This window comes from Exophiala oligosperma, assembly GCF_000835515.1.
Source record: "Exophiala oligosperma strain CBS 72588 unplaced genomic scaffold supercont1.5, whole genome shotgun sequence".
NCBI classification, from domain to species: Eukaryota; Fungi; Ascomycota; class Eurotiomycetes; order Chaetothyriales; family Herpotrichiellaceae; genus Exophiala; species Exophiala oligosperma.
In genome coordinates this window covers 2,128,648-2,149,668 of record NW_015622822.1, presented here as the reverse complement: position 1 = coordinate 2,149,668, position 21,021 = coordinate 2,128,648, and the positions used below count along the sequence as shown (strand labels likewise).

At 50.0% G+C, this 21,021-nt stretch overlaps 7 protein-coding genes across 7 annotated transcripts; 3 read left to right on the top strand and 4 right to left on the bottom strand.

The window, feature by feature from the left end:
• Positions 1-191: 191 nt before the first annotated feature.
• On the top strand, positions 192-2,082 carry PV06_06105 (uncharacterized protein). Its single transcript, XM_016407178.1, has 3 exons — positions 192-1,069; positions 1,134-1,276; positions 1,339-2,082. The coding sequence occupies exons 1-3, from the start codon at positions 533-535 to the stop codon at positions 1,922-1,924; spliced, it is 1,266 nt and encodes a 421-aa protein (XP_016262782.1). The 5' UTR covers positions 192-532; the 3' UTR covers positions 1,925-2,082.
• Positions 2,083-2,652: 570 nt separating this feature from the next.
• PV06_06104 (uncharacterized protein) lies at positions 2,653-4,132 on the bottom strand (the record flags this gene model as incomplete). The annotated part of the gene is made up of 3 exons (XM_016407177.1): positions 2,653-3,658; positions 3,788-3,860; positions 3,959-4,132. The coding sequence occupies 3 exons, from the start codon at positions 4,130-4,132 to the stop codon at positions 2,976-2,978; spliced, it is 930 nt and encodes a 309-aa protein (XP_016262781.1). The 3' UTR covers positions 2,653-2,975.
• Positions 4,133-4,568: 436 nt separating this feature from the next.
• Positions 4,569-7,250, bottom strand: PV06_06103 (uncharacterized protein). Its single transcript, XM_016407176.1, has 2 exons — positions 5,569-7,250; positions 4,569-5,472 (listed from the first exon to the last, which is right to left on the bottom strand). The coding sequence occupies exons 1-2, from the start codon at positions 6,727-6,729 to the stop codon at positions 5,242-5,244; spliced, it is 1,392 nt and encodes a 463-aa protein (XP_016262780.1). The 5' UTR covers positions 6,730-7,250; the 3' UTR covers positions 4,569-5,241.
• A 2,023-nt stretch (positions 7,251-9,273) lies between these two features.
• PV06_06102 (uncharacterized protein) lies at positions 9,274-11,774 on the top strand. Its single transcript, XM_016407175.1, has 2 exons — positions 9,274-9,987; positions 10,041-11,774. The coding sequence occupies exons 1-2, from the start codon at positions 9,362-9,364 to the stop codon at positions 11,644-11,646; spliced, it is 2,232 nt and encodes a 743-aa protein (XP_016262779.1). The 5' UTR covers positions 9,274-9,361; the 3' UTR covers positions 11,647-11,774.
• On the bottom strand, positions 11,759-15,793 carry PV06_06101 (phosphatidylserine decarboxylase). The gene is made up of 3 exons (XM_016407174.1): positions 15,263-15,793; positions 12,300-15,209; positions 11,759-12,242 (listed from the first exon to the last, which is right to left on the bottom strand). Exons 1-3 carry the CDS (start codon positions 15,458-15,460, stop codon positions 12,075-12,077), a joined length of 3,276 nt encoding a protein of 1,091 aa, XP_016262778.1. The 5' UTR covers positions 15,461-15,793; the 3' UTR covers positions 11,759-12,074.
• A 769-nt stretch (positions 15,794-16,562) lies between these two features.
• On the top strand, positions 16,563-18,734 carry PV06_06100 (uncharacterized protein). The gene is made up of 5 exons (XM_016407173.1): positions 16,563-16,954; positions 17,009-17,719; positions 17,769-17,936; positions 17,984-18,155; positions 18,207-18,734. The coding sequence occupies exons 1-5, from the start codon at positions 16,738-16,740 to the stop codon at positions 18,634-18,636; spliced, it is 1,698 nt and encodes a 565-aa protein (XP_016262777.1). The 5' UTR covers positions 16,563-16,737; the 3' UTR covers positions 18,637-18,734.
• A 1,106-nt stretch (positions 18,735-19,840) lies between these two features.
• Positions 19,841-20,991, bottom strand: PV06_06099 (uncharacterized protein). Its single transcript, XM_016407172.1, has 2 exons — positions 20,767-20,991; positions 19,841-20,711 (listed from the first exon to the last, which is right to left on the bottom strand). Exons 1-2 carry the CDS (start codon positions 20,792-20,794, stop codon positions 20,047-20,049), a joined length of 693 nt encoding a protein of 230 aa, XP_016262776.1. The 5' UTR covers positions 20,795-20,991; the 3' UTR covers positions 19,841-20,046.
• Between the last annotated feature and the right edge of the window lie 30 nt (positions 20,992-21,021).

Genomic DNA, 21,021 nt, shown 5'->3' with positions numbered 1-21,021 from the left:
TAGCGGAAAGGTTGGTATCCAGCACGGAGGACTTCGGAAACGAGAGGAACTCCCTACTCTCGACTCTTGACAGAACGAGGCGTGAGTATGTTGCAAGCACTAACGTGATGATCTCAATTTGCGGCCCCTCTTTCCTAGACATCCGGCATGCATGTCACTTATGTCCATTTTACCTTTCTCGTTCCAGACCACGGAGGATGAGACGAGACAAACGACACCATAATGTACTATACTGTACTATACTGTACTGTACTCGCTGCTTGAGGTTTGAGATAAGGTGACACCTCTACTCACTCACTAACTGCTCACTACTGCGTTACACCAACCACCTCCTGCTGAACCATGTCCCTGTTGGCGATGCTGGGGGTACAAGCTGGGGGTACAACAAGCTTGTGGATCTTCATGGATTTCCTGTCAACTTCCTCCTGAGATAAGAACTGTCGTCTTTACTGCCGCATATATACACAGGATAGCACCCGAACTTCCCAAAGGTCTACCAAGTCAGAGCTTTTGTTCGGGCACCGTGCTCACGATGAGCTCTCCAGCTCGAGCCGCCATTCCCCCAGGGCAGTCGGCACCCTTCGCAAGCGTGACACCCGACGACCACGCAGCCTACGTCTTGATCTCAACAGCATTCGGCCTTGCTTGTTTCCTCTTCTTCGGCGGCATTCGAACCGTTGTCCGTGTCACACTTGGCAATGGAATCGGCTTCGACGACCATTTGTTCTACGCCGCCACAGGCTTTGCCATTATTCAGTCGAGCCTCGTCCTCGGGGCATGTTCCAAGGGCCTGGGAAAATCACTGTCCCTAGTGTCTCCGGAGGCGGTTCCTGGGGTCCAAAAGATGTACTATGCCAGCAACCTCTTCTTCATTCTTGTTATTGGTCTGTGCAAGATCTCGGTCGTGTCTTTTCTTCATCGCATCTCGCGCATGAAGCAGCACAGATTCATCTTCGACATAGCAATGGTCATACTTGCGATTTGGACATTCGGAGCCTTCCTGACCATCGCCCTTCAATGCAATCTGTCACATCCGTGGTTGACTGTGAATGAAAAGTGTCCTGGAGTGGTAAATCCATCCCCCCCTACTCAGTCTATGAAGAATATGGATCATATACTCACGAGTTCTCAAGCTTGAACGGTGGCAAGTCATCGGTGCACTAGATATCGTGACCGAGGTTGCCATTGTCGCCCTGGTCGGCTACTTGGTTCATGACCTTCAGACAAGGCTCTCGAGTAAAGCCACTGTCATGTCAATCTTTAGTGTCCGCTTGTTGTAAGTGGCTTTTTCATTTTAGTCGCGGTGTTTGCAGACCTAGCTAACAGCCCTCAACACAGTCTCATCGTCTTCATTGCGTTCCGGTTGCACACTTTTGACCAAGACGCATATACAACGAACCCCTTTCTCCGAGAAGCCACCTTTATTGCCTGGACACAGAGTCAGATGACTTTTGCACTGATTTCGGCCGCCGTCCCTACCTTTCAGAATTTTTTGAAGAGCTTGAGTACGGGGTTCGGAGGCATGGGTGGTGGCGGTGCCAGCCATGGATACGGGTACGGCAGCAGCACGAGTCGCAGCCGCCACCGCCTACAGGACCACCACAGCCACAGCAAGAGCTTCCAATTATCGACGCTGAGGTCCAAAAGCAAAAGTGTCGTGCTCGCGTCGTCGATGGACGATGACGGCCAAGAGGAGTGTTCTTCGGACCGCCACCACGCCAAAGTGTTGTTGGCGGAACAGCTCAGGGGTGGTGCTCCTGCTGCTGCTGCTGCTACTACTACTACGTCTACTACAACAGCGCAGTGGTCTGTGAGTCGAGGGCCAATAAATGGTGAAACTACAAGCATCAATAGCGATGAAAGTCAACGTTATATGATCAGAAAGGATGTCCAGTGGGAGGTTAGAACAGAACCAAGGGACTGAAGTTTGAAGGAGGATGTTTTGTATATATCACCACAACAGAGAATCTGTAATTTTGCCAGGCCGATTGGAAAGGCTCCTTCCTACTCCGCTTGCCCGAAAGTCATGGGATCGTCGACATTGACAAAACGTTCGAGAAGAAGGGATTGCTTGCATTGTATCTGAAATGATATGCCTTTCTCTCATGCCCATGATAAAAGCCGAACTACCTCAGTCAAGTCAAAAAAAATAAGGAGTAGCAGCCGCCCAAACGTTGGGCGCATGCGCACCTCTCTGCCAACTCTCGACCGAAAAGAGCGATGAAATTTGCCCGAGATCTCGATTCACTCTGCACAATGGACGACTTGAGTTTTCAACCCTGGTGAGTGACGGGCCCTCATTCACTCAACTGGAGTGATTCACCAAGGATTAATATTCCATGTATATTAATTGAAAAGGTGAAATTTCCCTCCAACAAAGAAAACGCCTTGATGGCCCACCACCAAAAAGACTCACCACGTCGAATAGCGACTTTGTCCCAATGGTTTGGAGGTCGGGCTTATCCTTGGAAACTTGGCCTGGTGGGATTAAAATTGGGAGTCTGGCAAGTTTCCATGGCCACTGTAGTATCTCTGCTAAGTAGGAGAGGTACGAAGGGGGGTCATAGTCGGGATAAGTAGCAGCAGAGCCGGGGGTTCGAACCTTTCAAGCTTTTTGTTTTCTGGCATAATTTCTTTTTTTTTCGGTTTGTCCTTTTGGTGGAGGGAGGTTGGGCCGGTGAAATGATGTTCCCTTTCCAACTGCAAGTTGTACAAAACGCCCCTCAAAGGGGGTGCCGTTTGCTCCTCGATCCCAAACGACCACCACAGATTTACCCAGTAGGTGAGGCCAGCGAGTTTAGGAGGGTGAGCAAGGGGCCGATTAGAGGAACAGTATGTACACTCCGTCCCTCGGAACTCACTCCATTTTCTCCCTCAGCTAAACAACCTACTTAAGTGATCCTCTGTAAATGTTTGGTACTACCACAACGGATGAGGCGAAGAAGACGCGTTACTCAGGTAAGTATTTCGATCCCTCAAAACCACGGTTCATTCCTTTTTACAAATTCTTCCCAAGTCGTCAACTTTTCTTGGATTTGTGCCAGGGTCCAATCGATCCCTTCATCTCCCTCGGGACCATAATAACCTTGAGACCGATCTCTGTTTTTCAGACTCTCCTTGACCGCCTCACCCATGTCGCTTTCGGCGATCGCGTCCACTTGTTCATCGTAGACGATTTTTGTGCCTGTGGCCGTCGTCCAGGTTTGACAAATCTCCCTGATGGTGTAATTTCCGGTGCAAGCGAAGAATTGTTTTCCTGCGTATTTCTCAGGGTCCGACAGGAACGGAGCGATAAACTTGCCGGTATCTTCGATGTCGATGAGTGGCAAGGCGGTGTCGAGTGTCGCTCCCGGAAACGGCTGCGCGAGGACGTACTCTGTTTCGCCGTCCACACCGACACGCTTCTTTGGTTTCATGATTCGGACAAAATTTTGCATGAACCAACCAGGCATGAAAAAGAATGACCGCGTCGTCGTCGTCATGGCGGGAAAGGTGCGACGAATGTACTCCTCGACTTCGGCTTTACTGTCAAAGTGGGCCATGCCGGTGCGTGGCAACGAAGACCAAATGTAAAGTTTGACGCCACCGGCTTTGACGGCGGCGTCGGCCAGCGCTTTACCTTGAACGACTTCGACAGCAGGATCCATCGATTCGACCCCTTGAACAAAAGATGAAATGTGGTTTCGTCAGTCACCACCAATTTCTCGTCTCTCTTGCAACTTGACCTCTTGAACCCACGGGGAACGGAGAGTTAAAGGGGGGTAATGGGTGAGACGGGGGGACGTACAATTGGTCAGAGCAAAGACGGTATGAGTACCTGTCATGGCCTCGACGAGAGTTTCGGGTTTGTTCATATCTGCCTTTGTGTACCTAGTCAGCCCCATTGATCTCCCGGCATAGCCTTGTCTTTTCAGTCGGTGTGGTATAGGTTTCGGGAATTGAATTGATCAATAATCACCTCGACAATCTCGACCCCCTTTTTTCGCAGGGCAACCGCTGCAGGTTTGGTCGCATCTCGAGTGACGGCCCTGAAAGTGTATTCCTTTGAAAAGACGGGATGATCCAATAGATACTTGATGAGAGCTCCTCCTTGTTGGCCCGTTACACCAAAGACTGTGAATATCTTGCTCATGTTTTGATGCTTTTTGTTTCGTATTCTAAGAACGATCAGGTTGCAATAAAGGGTGTGTGGTCAGAGAGGAATGCCAGCACCGGCCTTCCCATCTTCCTCGTCAAGAAGGAGACATTCTTGTGTTCTTGTAGCCCGTACTAAGCAGCCATAATCCGTGCTACAAAGGACATGGACGGACTAAAAACGGACGTATCTTCGCTCCAATGGTGTCGAAAGCAGGGCGCGATTCGTTCATGTCTCAAGATGCTTAGTAAGTGGCTGGCCGCGGTTCAACTGTCTGTCCGTAATGCAAGACATAAATCCGCGATGCGCGGGAATAAATTGTTTCCCCATTAGTCTTGAGCATCTCTCGTTCGTATCACTCACTCCTGGCACTGGCGACAAAACAACTACAACCAGATTAGACATCGTTGACCTTTGGAAACAAAACAATACACAGAGATGCATAATATGTCCATTTCTATTTTGAACAATCCTTCTCGACTCGCTGGAGTCTCCTTGTTTTCATGTCCTGACGTACATATATCAAAGCACGTCAACCCTTCATATTTTTCGAAGGTATTTCGCCAATTCATAGTCCATAAGATAAGTCCCCCATCATAAATGAAACGCCTTCCCAAATGCTGTACATTGCCCTGGTTTGCCCTACCTAGGGCAGATATGGTAAGATATAGCTCTCTCTCTCTCTCTCTCTCTCTCTCTCTCTCTCTCTCTCTCTCTGTCTCTCTCTCTCTCACGGCTGTGGCCTGCACAGATCAGATACCGGACTCGACAAACCAAAAGACTGAGCTAGATGCTGTCGATGACATACATATAAGCTTCTCTCGACACTGCTCAGCCAGAAATACTCCAGCTCTACGTCCAAATTTTCGTCTGCTGTATAGTAGATGGGTCGTTGGCGGCTTGCCATTTCGAGAGAGTTTGACTGCGTCATTTCGAGCTTCCGATGTGCTTGTTATAAGCTACTACAATACCTATACCCCAAAGCAAGAACGCCGGCAACCAAAACCCCCCAGTGATCCGGTGCGTAAACATTTCCTTGTAGGTGTATCGTAAATTCTTGCAAACCAAAAACAGTGAGAGCACCTCATTGGTGGCGGGATAGTGTCTTAGTATACCAACCAAGCACTACCTCCGACGACAATGACAACCATCAAAATCGTAAGGATGCCGGCTCCGGCTCTGTCGGCGGTCGTGATGGGTTTCCGGTTGGCGGTTGGGTTGCTAGGGGCATCTGAGCCGGCATTGGGGTTGCTCTTGGAGGTCGCTCCCGTTCTCAAGGTAAGAGGCCGCATGCTCTCTGTCATCAAATTGGATCCCATGACTGATAATGCAGCCATCTGTGCAAGAACAAGAATGTTAGTATCCGTTTCGAAATCATATCTTTCATTTTGTCACAAAGACTATGAGAGAGGAAAAAGGAGACTAGAGCTTACCTGTTGACCCACTCCAGTGGTGCCGTCCCATGTCTGCGTAAACCATTGCAAACCGCACGATCGACCATTGTCTCCTCCGTCGCATTGGCCTGCAGCACCGGCGGCACTGGCGGCCAATTTGGGTTTGATGCCGGCTGCCGTGTTAGGAACGAGGATACTGGTGACGGCCATCCATCTGGCAAGGTATGCCTTGAAACTCTTTTGATCTTCGTCGCAGTTTAGAGATTTCTCGCATTCCAATTCGTACATGATATTGCCGCCGTATTGCTGCGGGAAAAAGAGAGAATATGTGCTGTTCAAAATGGTCTCGACACGGTTCATCCAGAGATCGCTTCCGTTGGTGTAGTTATACATGTAGGCGGCGCCGGAGAGCATGGTACCGTAATTATAACTCCAGACAAAGTTTTGGACGCTGGTGCAGTTGTCGTTACTGTCGGTATTGTCCCAAATATAGAACGTCCCCGTGTTGGCGTCGGTTTGTAGCAGCGGGCTCGCTTCCATCCAGTCCCAAACTTTGTTCGCCCAGTCCGCATAACTCGAGTTGCCTGTGATATAGGCGAGGCGCGCAGCCAGTTGAAAATTGCCTCCGTTGGAGATTGAGTTCTTCAAGTTATATCCGGCGTTGAAGGAGAAAACTTGCCATCTAAAACCACCTCCGCAGGTCAAGGGGTCCCACAGGTCATATTGAAAGTTGAAAACGGCCTGAGCAAGAGACAACCAAGATGGATTGTCGCCTCCTGCTTCGGGAAAGTTTGCCTCGACGGCGTCCAGAGCAGAAAAGGCCCAAAATACCTGGTCATCGACACCCATACTTCTTGACTGGTTAGGAGGGTTGTAGTTGTTGTCGGGCCCTCGTTGGAACTGCAGTGCATCAATGGTCACATTGTTATAGGTCGTATCATTTGTGTATTGCCAGTAGTTTATCAACGCCCCCCACATGGCCCCGGCTTCCCACCAGCAGTATGTCCCAAGAACGTTGGGATTGCAGTTCAAGGATCCAGGAAGCAGTCCCGGTACTTGACCAGTCTGATTACCAGTATAAAATGTCATCATATCGTAGGCGACGCCCGAGGTGGCTGATTCGATGGAGGACACCGAACTGGTATCGAGGGTAATGGCCGCGGCGAGAGGCGCCAGGCATAGAAGAGGTGAAAGACGCATGGTGAAGAGATGTCGTAGGCGATGAAGAGGTGGAGGGTAGTACGCGCCAAAGCGGCGCAAGTAATTGGTGTATTGTATACAACGGCGAAGATAGATTTATCGAACGAAAGGATGTACTCGTGGTTGTCGACGAGGTTGAAGTGACCAGGAAGTGTACGAAGGTGAATATTAAGAGCCCGAAAGAGTGCGAGGAGTGACTCGGGTGGTCGATAGTACTGAGAAACACGAGTGACGAAAGGTACAATGTCAAAGAGAATGAGGACAATGACGACGGATACGAAGACTGAAGCGAAAGAGGAGAGAAACAAGCAACTGTAAGGTGAGGAAGAAGAGTTGACCAGCAAATACGGAGTACAACAGATTGAAAAGGTGATACACTTCCCGTTGGAATATGGAGTATGAGATTTTAGGTCGGATCAATCTCGAGGCACAATTCATCAGCCGCAGGAAGCGAATCCCCGCAAGAGAGTCGCGAAACACCAAGGGAACGGAAGAAAAGGCAAGGAAAAGGGATCGGCAGGGCATTGGGCGAGGGTGGCAAGGATCCTGCAGGATGCGCCAATAAAGAGTTTTGATGGTGTTGCAAAATTAAACACGATGGAGCAAAACACCCAGTACAAGTTCAATATGGAGTAGGAGGAGCCACGACTATCTATACCGTAACCCGAATGAGCGACTAACAAACCAGTTTGTGTGTGTGTCCGTGTGTCTTTTTTTCCCTTCATCTACTACTCCGTGTTACCGAGACAAATATGTAATGCCGGTGTGTGTGCTGTAGGAGGAACGCGAGTCGGAGGCCATCAAGAAATCCTCTCGTTGTCTTTGCCTTTCCGTCTCTCGCATCGATCATCATCACAAAATAGAACAACTCAGGATTTTGATCAATTCTCGCTTCCTATTTCATCTTCCGTACCTGTTTCAGGCTCAGCCCAACATACCTAGGTATGCAACATCTTCTCGCCTACAACGACTCTTTGACGGAGTTCTCATTCATGCCCAACAGTTGTGTTGTCGCCCCCAGCCAAGCCGAAACAAGCTCAAACAAGCCCCGAGGTCGATGCTTTGGGCCGCTTGATTCAACGCCCGCGTCCCCTATTTTTCTTGGTCGGAGGCGACAATAATAGCGGGTCAAAAAGCGTGGCTCTCGCTTGAGGGCGTTGCTAATTTCAGCACTGCCACCATATTTGGAATCATTCCCACATCCATCTCGCTGTTGCTCACACTGTAGAGAGGATCCCTCAACCGATAACGGATGAATTGATAAACCAGAGGCAGACACTGTGACTTCTGATTGATACTTGTACGGATAGCAGCAGCCCGTAACTCTGCATTCTGTACTCGCACATGCCAAGGATAATCAGCCCCTTACAAAACATGCCAAGATTTGTGATAAGCGCCTCACACTGCGTATCTACTTGACATACACGTACCGTCCACCGTGTACAGCAGCCTCGATTGTCACTGGAAACATATGCTCGTTATAGAACAACCAGACGGGCAATTTGATTCCTCCAGACACTCCAGATTTCAACAGTACTAATAATCTCTACCCGTATTCAAGATTCGACCACAACGACGATGCAGACTGACCAACAACCGATCATCTGATGAAACAGCCTTGAAACCACTGACATCGATTTGTTGACTGGATAGATGCACGCGTGAGTGCAGACCATGCAGATTCAAAACTTGTGCATATCGGAAACACGACATTCAACACGGATTTCTCTTATGGGATTATTGACGTGATGACAAACAGAAGATCGCCCAGAACCGACGCCATCGTATGATTGTATTGTACATATCGCTTCCAACCCTCCTCAGCTATCGAGGGCTGAATATGACAGGTGAAGACCGTCAATGTTCCAGGCTTTGACAGTGTGAACGACACAAGTCATAAATGGCAATTCCGATGCCGATAATTTCAGCATATCCGGAATATGGACTTCTCTCACCTCCACCTGCTCAACTCTCATTGTCGAGAATCAAAGGTATCTTGATGACTCGCGACTGAAATGCACCACCTCTCCGGTTTGAGAGATACCACTACTTTGTACCCATGACAGACAGCTCTTTCTCTGCGCCGGTGCTGCGTGGTGTCCGGCGATTGCGGCGACGCCATTGTGGGCGCTAACGGAGTCTAGATCCTCGTCTACATCTTAGCGACTCATTGGTGGATCTTCTCGTATCGATCGCTGTTCGTCAGTCCCATCATTGCGCCATACCAAAGCGCAAGCCCAAAAATGCCATGTCTTTCCTTTAAGCCAGCCAAAGCTCTTCACCTCCGTTAGCTTGCGCTTGAATGGAGGACTTTTGACGACAAAAAATCCTAACATGCCTATGTACTCTTTCTGGGCTTCCATCGCCGGAGGAGGCGCACGCCAGGAGAGCCTTTCCGGCGCACGTCTTTCCCAGTCGAGCAGACATGGTTTCAATCTGCTGCATTACAGGGCGCTAGAACTTGCCTCGGGGACTCTGGTCACTCAGATGATCATATGTGCAATGTCTCGCCACCCATGGATCCTCAGAGTCCAGCCCGGTAAACAGTATATATCTCCGGTAGGCCTGCTCCCAGCTAGACTGACACACAGGTTGAAATTTGGCGACGGATTGATGCATCACCTCGAACAAGATGGGTGTAGAGGAGAGAGTCCAGGGTCCTGTGACCACAACAGAAGAGGTGCAACCCGACAATGAATTCATCCAGATCAATCACGAACATGCTGAACGTATGGATGGTGCTTTCCTTTCCATCGTCTTCAGTGCCGCGATCCCATGTGGTCTCGTGGTCATTGTTACAGCAATCCTCCTAGGCGTCATCTATTCCAAAGAGGTCGACTACAACAGGGGCTGGCCTCAACTCCAACTCAAACACAACATCACCTCGGCGTCGGGTTTATGGACGATTTTGAACGACTGGAAGAATCTTGGTGGTGACCCGGCCGTGTTTGTTGATTTCAACCCGACCTCCTTGACGGCCATCGCAACCTTGACCGGTAAAGTTATACCATACCTCTCGAGTTCCATCATGGCACTAGTTGCCTTCTTTGTCGCCCGCCGAATCATTCTCATCTCCAAAGAAGACCAAGCCCGCGACCTCCTCACACCACACCAGATGTCGCTCCTGATCCAGCTCCTAGGAGGAAGTAGCTTCACTCCGTTGAAAGACTGCGTACACTACCATGTCAAGCACAAAAAAAGATGGATTTCACCTATCCCTCATGCATTCTCAGCTCTCGCTGCAGTCACAGCTTTGGGGTATACTACAGTGGCTAATTTTGTATCGTACCCAGTGCTGACATGGTACCTAGAATAATCATCCCAGCGGCAGATACATGGTTCGCCACGACTGTAACGCCACACAAGGTGGTCATGCTCGAGAAGATCACCAACTCCTCCATTTCCACGTTCGGCCGAGGTATATACGATCCCAACAGCACCTGCTACGATGTCTGGTATTATGACGAGACCACGGATGGCGACCCTTGGCGGGTACCCTGCAACATGGAGTATCTAACCTACAACCAGGACGAGCACAACCCCCGGAAGTGGAGCTACAACGTGCGCAACGCCAACGAAGCAGTCTTGACCATGACAGGCCTGCACGAAAATAACACCGTCAAGATCTACAAGGACCCCTCGACCCCGAACGTCCAATACAGCTATCTGGCCGACAAGATGATGAACAACACGCGAGACTTTCGCGCGTACACGTTCGCCATGAAAACCCAGTGTACCCCCATGACGGCAAAATGCTTCCCGTGGATCACCCTCGACGAGGACGCAACGGACCGGAAGAGTCTCGGCGCCAACTACACGTTCCAGTGCAGCCCGGGCTACGTAGGCGACTTGACGTCCAACGGCGCCTCGCTCGCGACCGGCCTGCGCACCACGTCCAACACCTCCGCGGGCATCGGCTTCGCCCCGGACGCGTCCTTGAGCAGCATGGTGGGCAACGACGCCTCGGTGGTCGAGTTTGCCTCGTTCACCAACCCCCTCCACTTCGGCGCGTGGTCGCTCGGGTGGAAGAGCGTCCCCGAGAACGACTACGAGTGGCCGTGGCTGGACGACTGGGACTACGACGACAACATCTTTTACGACGACAACTCCTTTTACGCCTGGATGCTGAACTGCAGCACGGGCTTCTACGACGTCAACTACGACTGGGTCAACGGCAGCGTCCAGGCCTTCAACACCTCGCTCAAGTTGGACGCGGCCGGAGGCGTGGTCTCGTACCCGTTCGCCGCGGGCCTCCCCGCCGCCGATCTGTGCCTGGACTACGCCTCCGCGCGGGTGCAGCAGGCCGACAACGCGACCCAGCTGGCCGACTGGTGGGGGAATTTCTTCTCCAGTTGCGCCATGTACATGGTGGCCGCGACCATGAACCCGCACGGCGCCGACTTCGAGCAGACCCGCAACAACGAGTACATCGCGACCCGCGTGCCCATCGTGCCCCTGTTCGTCCTGTTGGGGTTCAAGTTCTTGTACTGCTTCGCCGTGCTCGTCCTCGCCGTCGCCGCCTACCACTACACCAACCCCTCGGAGTCGCAGTCGGTCAAGGAACGGTTGAGCGTCAAGGGCCTCGCGGCCACGTGTTTCGGCGACGGCCCCTCGCACCAGCAGGTCGCCGTCAAGAACGTCGAGCAACTCTTCCAACAACCGCCCGGCCCCGACAGGGACGTCGACGCCACCCAGAACGGACCGGCCGAAGTCGAAGCGAATCCCCCGCCCGAACAAAAGGTGGCCATGGTCCAGACCGAAATGGGCGGGTGGCAGTTTGTCAAGATGGCCGCCGGGAAGGTCTACGACACCGTCGCCCCGATCGTCGAGAGACAGGTCATGTCCGAGGCCACGGGAGGCACTTTTGGCGCCGGAGGACAGGACGCTGCCAAGTGGGTCTCCCTGGTCAGGAAATGATGATATCGTTCTACAAAGTCTGTACTTTTTGGGTTTTTATTCGAGCGACTTTAGATCCATATAGATACCTCGGGTAGGAAGATAATAAATACTCTTGGAAGAAATTCAATGATGATGATGATGATTGATGATATTGATAATAGTCTTGATATTCTTCGATATTCATCTCTTTTAAAACTTGCCTAACCAAAAACAACCGTCCATCGTGCAATTGAACGGATGGTATATGCATTGTCTATCCAAGCTTGTACCCGTGCCCAGTGTACGTCCGTCATGTTAATGTTTTAATGTTTTAACGTTTTGTTGTTTCAATTAAGAGTCTCTTTTTTTCCTGATCTCGTTAACCACCGTCATATCATAAGGTAGGCGTACGAAGTAATAAAAAAATGTCATTCATCGATTGTTGATTGTCGATTGCTCCTTGTTAGCTATGCAGCTGGTGTTGGTTCTCCGCCGTTGTTAGGTGCCAGGCTTCCTTCAATCCTACGTTTCGCATCTGCTCTCTCTTCAGCCGTAATTTTACTTTCGTCCTTTTTCATATCCGGCGTATGTGACTCAACGTGTGGCGAGTGCCCAATCGACATACCGACCCGTACCTGTTTTAATATAGTTAGTATAAATCGCTTGCTAAGTTTTGGTGGGTTATGACTGACCAATGTTTCCAGGGCTCCATTGCTGTTGTCGATCAGGTCATCATCGTACACCATCTTCCCCGGTTCAAAAAAGAGTAGCACGGTGCTTCCGCCAAACTTGAAATATCCTAGCTCTTCAGCTCGTTTAACCTTTTCACCAGGTTTTCGTGTAATCGCGGTCGACCCGACCATCATGGCACCAATACAAACATACATGACTCGGCCATGGGCGACAGAATCAATAGGTACCAAGACTCGCACGTTTTCGCCATACACGTCCAGGGCGGATCTGATGGCCATCGGGTTGACTGTATAATATTCACCTTCAATGGTCTTGGGCGTTCCAATCGTACCATCAACCGGGACATGGAAACGGTGGTAGTCCTGTGGCGCCAGTCGGAATATGCCCATGCTTCCGCCCTTGTATCGTTTCGCTTCCAGAGGATAAGCATCACCGAAAAGTTTCTCCAGTGAATAGTCTCGCCCTTTGACCCAAATTTTGGTGGCATCGTCAATTGTGTTGAAAACCACGGAACGACAGTCAGCCGGAGATACAATCACTTCGGGTCGGTCTGGGGCACTGCAAGGTCTAGCGCCTGGTTTCAAGGCTCTGTAAAAGAACTCGTTGAAGTTCTTGAACTGGTCTGTAGACAAAAGCACTTCAGACATGTTCAGGCGATGGAAGTCGATAAAGCCCTCAATCTGGGATGCTGATGCCGGATCGTCGTATTTCTTGCCCTGTTTGATAGACAGTGACTTGAGCATCTTCTTGATTCGTCTCTTCTCCATTTCTCGGGCTCCTAAAGCCTTGTACAACAGTCGAATTCCTATACGCACGTACACAGACATTCGTTCTTCATTGATTTGGCCTGTGATTCGATCTTGAACCAGTATGTTGGCGCTGTTGGCTCCCAACTTATAGCCACCATAGCTGATCTTGGTGATTACTTTCGAGTACCACTTGCGTTGAGCTTGACTTTGAGTAACGAAACCACCCATTACTAAGTTGTTCACCTGCCTCCAGTCGGAACTAGCGCAGGTCGCGATATGTGTGATTATGTCAGCTTCAGTCCGCCTGTTAAGCTTGGGCTGATGGCAGATAGGGCATTCTCGAATTTCAATAACGTGTTCTTCACTATCGCCCATATCTTCTAGATCATCGTCGAGTAACTGTCCTTCCTCTCCAGCTGTGCCGATTTCCTTTTGCTCGATCGCAGGAACTTCCCCAGAGAGAACATGACTTTGGACAATATTGGGATCATCTTGTGGCTTTGAAGTCGTTGGTATGGCGGCCTTGATTTTTTCACTTGTCGTCTTCTTGTCGCTTCCTTTCTGCAACTGCTCTTCAAGACACATGACAGCCTGGTCGAAACTCAAATCGACCTCTCCAGTTTCTTCGTTCTCTGTAGCAAATCTGGTATAGAAGCCATCGATGGTAGATTCTTTTAGTGTGGAGCCCAGAGTATCAAGCATAGTAGTGAACTCAATCTTGCTAATACGTTTGCTGTCATCGGCGTCGTACTGTTTGAACATTGCTCTCCAGAACTGCTGTCTCAGTGCCTTATAAGGCAGGTATCGACCGCGAATGTACAGCTCTGGACGATGCTTGGCTTCCCATTGTTCTTTATTTTTTAATTCGAGTGGCAGGACATAAGACTTCATGGTGGGATCTTCTGGTGGTTGGGGGCTGGCGACGTCGGCCGTGCCTGGTACCTTGAGAGTACTCGCACTGCTATCAACAGGCGCACTCGTGGGCGCAGGCGGTCGGGATTCGTTACTAATAGATGTTGACAAAGAGGATGACACCGAAACTGAAGAATCATCTCTCTTAAAGTTCGGGCGAGCGAGTTTTGAGAGACTGCTTTGCGAAGAAGACCGGGACAAGGGTAGCCGGAATCTAGACTTGCCATTCTGATTTGTGGCCATTGCCGCTGAAAATTCTGGAGGCTCAGGAAGGTCGTAGAGACCCGTTTCTGGATCCTCCTCCGGTGCTGCCTCGATCATTTTCTGAATGGGAAAAGAGGTGGAAGCCACAAAGTCATTTCCTGACAACTTGTCTCGGTCAATGACGGTAAATGTCAACGAGTATCCGGTCTCGTGCTTCATGATCTGAAAGACCATTTTCTCGTTGTACACGGGATTGAGATTGTGCCGGACCACCTTAGTTCTCAAGATCTTGCGGCCCAGAGCTGTTACGACGAAGGGATCCATATCGAACGACGTTCGTGTCATGTTGCGTTCGGGTGGTAAATCAGTGATCTTGACAATTTCCGTGAACAAAACGCCGTTGACGTCGTTGTCGGCGCCGAGGAAATTGTAGGCTCTTGCAGCAATGGATTTACGACGAAGGCGAGCTAGGCGTCTCTTTTTCTCCTTTTTGTCTGCAATTGCACCTTTGGGGCCAGCTTCAGTCTCGGTCACAGACTCCTCCACGTCCTCGTCGATATCGTCAACATCCTCATCGCCGGCATCAACATTGGTGGAAACTCTGGACAGTTCATCGTCTTCCTCTTCAGATCCGATGTATGCTAAGAATTTCTTGCGAATCTCATCGGGACTGGCAGACGGATTTGCCGAGTCGATAATGGAAAACTGCATCAAGACCTCGCCAGACACTGTGCTTTCTTTCTTGCTTCCCACTCTTCTCGACTTGAGCTTGTACCATTTGGGCTCTTGCTGAACCTTGCCATTGGCAAAGATATCCTCAATTGCAATGTCAAACTCGCCCATGTAGTCCTTGCCAAATCGGTCCTTGTCCCAGCACATACACTCCAAGAGGGGAACGCCGGTCAAGGGCATGTCAAAACAGATCTTCCATTCCGGGTTGAGATTCTTGCTTATAGAAGGTGTTGACTGTTTGGAATTACCGAGGGTGACAACAAGGTAGGGGTCAGAGGTGCCAGATCTATCTTTGGCTGCCAGGTTTCTTGCCTGTACATATGGTTAACTAACGAGATCGAAGGATGCCCAATTGCTTCATTCACCTTTACAACATAGACCTTAAGGATGAGTGGTTTCGAATCGGAAGAAGTGAGAGAATAGTTGCTGCTGCCGTTTCTTGGGGGCTCTGGGCGTTGACCTCCATTATTGTTGTTGTTGTTATTGTTGGTGGAAGAAGATGATGCCTGATCTTTGCTCTTGCCCAGATTGTGGAGGCTCCGAGGGAGGGAGATATGGACCATGATTACAATGAGAGAAGGTGATCGTAGGAAACTCGTTAATATAGATGGGTCGAAGCAGGTTATAGCCTGTATTTCCCAGAGTGATTGTGAGGATGTCCCAGGCCTGATGGCTTCGTATGCCCTAGGCGCAGGCGTCAAATCGACGAAAGTGTGGTGTGGGGGACAACGAAGGAAGGGTCAGGACAAGTTGGTAAGATAGAGATAATCGAGGTCAAAGAAAAAAGAGTTGACTTGGGGCCGAAACAGGTTGATAGGATGTCGACCTGGACGAAGTACTCGTACTTGTCCAGTGGTGGTGGTTGTGGTGGTGGCTTGAAACCAGTGAAGAGGGCAACGAAACCCCGATTGACGAGAATGGAGTTATGATGCCATATCGAGATAGTCCCTCGTACTGTACTCCGTAGAAGCCCCTCGTTTACCTTTTCGTCGTGCCGCGTATGCATTCAACAAGGTATTAACATTTATTTTTACTTTATTTTAATTGCTCGTATGGAGCAGCTACTCGGTAGTTGAGCAGCCTGCCCGCACTACACAAGAAGACCATTTACCCGATCATCTTCTAGAGCTTGTGCAGCACTCATACGTAGGTATTTCATTATTTGTTGGTGATATCGTCCTACTCCAACAAATGTCCTGCTCGTCAAAGCACGTCGGTCTTGGCCTAGGAAACTGCCAACGAACAACATCGTCCTTCTTCAGCCGCACTACCCGACAGACAATCCTTTCAGGTGATCGAAAGATCGAGAGATCGAGAGATCTTGATGTATGAATTTCCTCTATATGACTGCTCGAATTCGCTTGACTAGGAAGAAGGTTACATTCAGCGGTGGCCGGCACTCCACGGCGTCCTCTACAAGAACACGACATGATTACCACCTAGCTTCACGTAGACTGAAGCATTTCGTCGATCCGCCAAATAGAAATTTAGTTGTAGCTTCCTGGTAGTCCATACCTCGGGGTTGCAATAGTCTGCCCAAGCTTGAACCACTGACAACATGGGGGTGCAAATGGTATGATGCCTAATCCGGTTTAGCGTTGGCAAAGCGCAGTCAATGTAAACACTGGGCCAGAGCCGCGAAGAGAGCACGCAAGCCCTCTGTAACAACTTTCTTGCAACGACTAACTGCACAACGTCGTCCGCCCTGCGCAGACCACTGTCGCTCATTCACCTGACATCTTTACCATGATTCACGAGCGCACATGAAACCACAAGCCGTGCATGTAACCCCGAAGAAAGTTGACGCGCATTTGACCCGAATCGCGGCACACCAGTCCCAATGACTGCGCTCGTTGCGCGCCAACCGCTACAGCCCCTACCAATGTCAGCAACACAGAGGCCAAGCCGAAGATTGAGTGCGCGAGTCCAAGACAAAGATGACGCCGTCACCGCCGCTTCAGCGCAAATCAATGGTAACGCAAGGATGGTTGGCAGCACATCTCGCACATCACGAACGCAAGGGGCAAGAGGTGGAAACGAAAAGAAGCGGAAAATCGGTGAGTCAAGTAAACGAACCCGGGATGAGCATCATGCATCTAATGCGTTGTCAGATTACGACGAAGAGGATGATGGTTTTATGTTTAGACGCGTCAAATCGAAACCCGAGCCGAAGGTGACCACCGAAAAAAGGAATGAACATGCTTCTGAAGAAGTCGAACCCCAGAGAAAGTTGACAGAGGAGGAACCAATCCAAAAAAGCGAGGAACAACCCATACACCACCAACAGCCCACAAAAAGGGCGAACAGATTATCATTCTCAACACCTGGCCCGAAGGAACAAACCGCAGTTCGCCGGTCGAAACGTCTCTCAGGAGATAAGGCGAGGCATGGCGGTAGCCCTTCGATGTCAGCGCATCCGAAGGCTAGGCGAAAATCGAAAGAGACGCGAGCAGAAAGACCGCGCGAGGAGCCACCAAAAGAACTTCCAGCACAGAGGGAGCCGCAGCATTCTCGACAATCACCTAAGAGAGCCCAAGCAACGGCATCCGCAGAAACCCAGCCTTCCGCTCAGAACAAGGAAATGGGTACAGGTCCTTCAGACATCCCTAGTCAGATACCCAGTGAGCACGAGGATACGATTAGGTCGGCACCCCACGAGGATCATTCAGCAACTAAGATATCTTTACCATTCGCCGATACACCAGTCATAAAGCGCAATAAAGCCATGCGCGAAGGAAAATCAGGAAAGGGTGAACGAAGAAGTAGCTTGGGTCTTCGGGGCCGGAGGGCTAGTTCACTCATCGAGAGTGGGAATTCCAATGGTAGTGATGCCTTCTATTAACAAATGAGATTAAATTGACTCTTTCACAGCTCTTCCACACAAGGAAGTGGAAATCCCAGATTTCTATAAACATATCGAAAGCGAAGGACTCCCCGAACCACGGCGAATGAGACAGCTTCTGACCTGGTGCGCAACCCGTGCACTAGACGAGAAGCCCATGGGAACGGACTTTGAGGACTCTAGTGCGCGATCAGCAGGTAAGTTCGTGCACCGTAGAATGTTGACGGTTGCTGACGTTTACCAGCGCGAGTGATCCAAGAAGAGTTGCTGAAAGATCTTTCGAACGAATCCAAATTATCAGACTGGTTTACGAGGGAAGATGAGCCAGTTCAAAGGAAGCCTTTACCACAACGGCCCAATCCGAAGAATATCCAAAATATGGAGAAAATCGCCGAGCTGGAGGAGCAGATCAAGCGGTGAGTTTTGGGCCTGGTTTGATTTGTTGTAGTACTAACTCAAGTTGCTAGGCTTCGATCAGAAAAGGAAGCCCTGGAAAATCTCCTTCGACGTCCACCTATATCTAACTCAGATCAGATCCAGGAGTCGATCAAATCAAATGACAATAATTTGGACCAAAGATTGTTATCGGAGACGGATATTACAGCTCTTGATAGCCTCCCTGCCACTTCAACATCCTCTGATCAAGTATCGAAATGCCTTAACAGGCTGTACGATTCACTAGGTCCCACGATCGACCAATTCGCCGACGGGATCCATACAATAGGTCAATACCGACAGGCAGCAGATAATGTCGCAAGCAGAGCATTGGCTATATGTGCAGAAAGACTCTCACGACAAGAGAATGAAGGCAGGAAGAAGGCTCTGCCGGATGCACAAGGTACACCACCCAAGGATCTGGGTGGTGTGCTGCGAAGTTTGAGCAGAGCGGAAAGATGACGACTTTTTTTTCTTGAAGCATTGAATACTCCCTCTTTGTGGATAGTTGTATATGAATGAATGCTTGATGAAATTGTGGGGAAACGTGTCGAATCAGTGGATTTACTTGACCACACATGAAGACCAGACTGATCCTCGTGACATTTATCGTTGTGTGATGGGACAATTGACAATTAGCCTACTGTACTCGGTACATATATTCGACTATCGCCGTATAAAGTGAGCGCCACAGATCTGCAAAAAACTGCCCAGACAATACACAGCCACAAAGCCACGATGCGTTTTACGGTACGTCATCGACGAAGTTTACGGTATCCCAGCTTTCTCGAGAAATCCAAGGCACCAGAGCACCGCCTCCAAGGCACGGGTAGGTACACAAGTGTTCCCTCCACTTCGAGTCTCTTTTTTGAGTAGTTACGAGCGATGATGAAAGATAAAAAAGCCTAGTTTTGCCCACAGTTTCATCGGATAGACCCTTGGTAGGACACTTGGCAACTCATCGCATGGTCATAGAGATGTCGTTGTCACTGTTTTACCTCTTGGGAGTTATGAGTTTAATTGCTTTGCAGTGTCGTATGTGGCTGTGAGATAAGTACATAGGTAGTCTCTACAGTACAAGTTTACCTCACTTAATCCTGTCTATCCCCTACCTTTTCCCAAGTGACTTTCCTACTTGACATCTTGACCCTTTTTCCCCCGTATTATCAGATATATCGACAGACACACTTGGTCACCCTCCACTAAAAAAAAACTACGTCGAAGTGACCGTGATATCACCTGCCGTTTTACTACACTCAACAGCGGCAACGACAAACGAAACAAAAAACATGCCTTTACTCTATACGAAAAACGTCGGCAACAAGCACGTCGGCGGTGGCTTCAACGTCTCCCGCCACGGTGTGAGGCGGAATCCTTTCAGAATCTCATTTGGCCGGTTCAACTGTTTCAGGTAGAATGGGACGGACTGACACCTGATACGAAAGGAAATGGAGCGCGGAGAAATGGGTTCATCATCAGGTATACAACGGGAAATCATGGTTGGACGGGTCTGGCATCAATTCGGAGACCAACACTTTGCCTTCAACGCGATGTCATGGGATGGGTGCGGGCAACTCGATGGCTTCCATGGATGACCAGGAATGATGGGAATGGCGTTCTTTATGACTACACAGTGTGATGGAGGAAGACGGCGCGGTCAGCTCGATACATGAAATTCATAGCATTCTTACACGAAGGAAACTGCTCTCTTGTGGTTCTTCCAAACGAAATCGTACTCCAAGTATTCAGAGATCAAATGTCTTTGCATATTTGGCCCGCTAAACTAATAGTGGTGGTACAATCTTGGATATCTTGGAGGGTGTGGTTCTCCTTTTGCCATCATAGTTCATATCGTCAATCACAGTGTGTCGCTCATTCCACAGCCATCTTCTTTGGTGGTTCTTCACTGCCCACGGAGCTCGTCGAGGGCGTAGCCTTTGTGTGTTGGCTGGTCGTCACATCGTCATCCTCATCCCACGGTTCATCAGGAACGTTTTCGTCCCAGTTGTCCAACTCGTCCTCGACGCTCCGAGCCACAACGCCCGTCTCCTGACCATCATCTGCAGGTCTTGAAGGTCGGCCGAGTTCATCGCCACCACCACTGCCCTCAGCTAGCTCGAGATCTTCACCTTCCAAGCCATCACTGGCCAAAGCCGAGTATTTGGCCTTGCGGCGTCTTTCGGCCGACCGGCGGTGGTATGCACTGCAAAGACCCAGTGCCGCCAGGCTGCCTATGACGTTGGCGAGAACATCCCAACCATCGAACTCGCGATCGTTTGGCAACAGCCCTTGGGCCACTTCACTGCCCACGCCGAGCACCAAAGTGCACACAAGTAACGTCAAGTGTATGACGCGCCGCCGGTTGGTGTCGAGGATGAAGTAAAAGGTTGCCGTGAGAGCAAAGAAGACCAGGAAATGTACTGCCTTGTCCGACTGGGATGGGATGTATGGTTGGGCCGCCGCGGGGGTGGAAGGAAGGGATGAGTGTGGGAGCAAGCCGAGGGAAGATGCGAAGAGAAGGAGGATGACAAAGGCAACTGTTGGAAAATGTTAGCAGTCGGAAGAAGAGTGTGTTTGGATGTGTAGACTTGCTTGCAAAAGCGAAGCGAATCCGCATCATATCGTCGTCTGGCGCAAATGGACACGATGGTTTTGATGATTCAGTGGTGACTTGGTACGCAGTGGCCGGCAAGTTGCCAGCATCAAAACAACAAGGGCATTCTTCCAGCGAAACAAATCCTGAGTGAGTTCGAAGAGAGTTGTCTGCCTGGTGTGCGTCTCTCTTCAAGAGTGTACCGTACGTTGCGGAAAGCCACAAGTGCAGAGAGTGGAAGATTATTAGGTTGC

Excerpts from the sequence above, each read along its gene's own strand:
- PV06_06099 (XM_016407172.1), bottom strand. The coding sequence starts at position 20,794 with ATGATGCGGATTCGCTTCGCTTTTGCAA. Across the intron at positions 20,712-20,766 it reads GATTCGCTTCGCTTTTGCAA|TTGCCTTTGTCATCCTCCTT; the intron begins GCAAGTCTACAC and ends ATTTTCCAACAG.
- PV06_06100 (XM_016407173.1), top strand. The coding sequence starts at position 16,738 with ATGACTGCGCTCGTTGCGCGCCAACCGCTACAGCCCCTACCAATGTCA. Across the intron at positions 17,720-17,768 it reads CGAGAGTGGGAATTCCAATG|CTCTTCCACACAAGGAAGTG; the intron begins GTAGTGATGCCT and ends ACTCTTTCACAG. Across the intron at positions 17,937-17,983 it reads CTCTAGTGCGCGATCAGCAG|CGCGAGTGATCCAAGAAGAG; the intron begins GTAAGTTCGTGC and ends GACGTTTACCAG.
- PV06_06105 (XM_016407178.1), top strand. The coding sequence starts at position 533 with ATGAGCTCTCCAGCTCGAGCCGCCATTCCCCCAGGGCAGTCGGCACCC. Across the intron at positions 1,070-1,133 it reads ATGAAAAGTGTCCTGGAGTG|CTTGAACGGTGGCAAGTCAT; the intron begins GTAAATCCATCC and ends CGAGTTCTCAAG. Across the intron at positions 1,277-1,338 it reads ATCTTTAGTGTCCGCTTGTT|TCTCATCGTCTTCATTGCGT; the intron begins GTAAGTGGCTTT and ends CCCTCAACACAG.
- PV06_06103 (XM_016407176.1), bottom strand. The coding sequence starts at position 6,729 with ATGCGTCTTTCACCTCTTCTATGCCTGGCGCCTCTCGCCGCGGCCATT. Across the intron at positions 5,473-5,568 it reads CCACTGGAGTGGGTCAACAG|ATGGCTGCATTATCAGTCAT; the intron begins GTAAGCTCTAGT and ends GTTCTTGCACAG.
- PV06_06101 (XM_016407174.1), bottom strand. The coding sequence starts at position 15,460 with ATGGTCCATATCTCCCTCCCTCGGAGCCTCCACAATCTGGGCAAGAGC. Across the intron at positions 15,210-15,262 it reads TTAAGGTCTATGTTGTAAAG|GCAAGAAACCTGGCAGCCAA; the intron begins GTGAATGAAGCA and ends CCATATGTACAG. Across the intron at positions 12,243-12,299 it reads ATGGAGCCCTGGAAACATTG|GTACGGGTCGGTATGTCGAT; the intron begins GTCAGTCATAAC and ends ATATTAAAACAG.
- PV06_06102 (XM_016407175.1), top strand. The coding sequence starts at position 9,362 with ATGGGTGTAGAGGAGAGAGTCCAGGGTCCTGTGACCACAACAGAAGAG. Across the intron at positions 9,988-10,040 it reads GCTGCAGTCACAGCTTTGGG|AATAATCATCCCAGCGGCAG; the intron begins GTATACTACAGT and ends CATGGTACCTAG.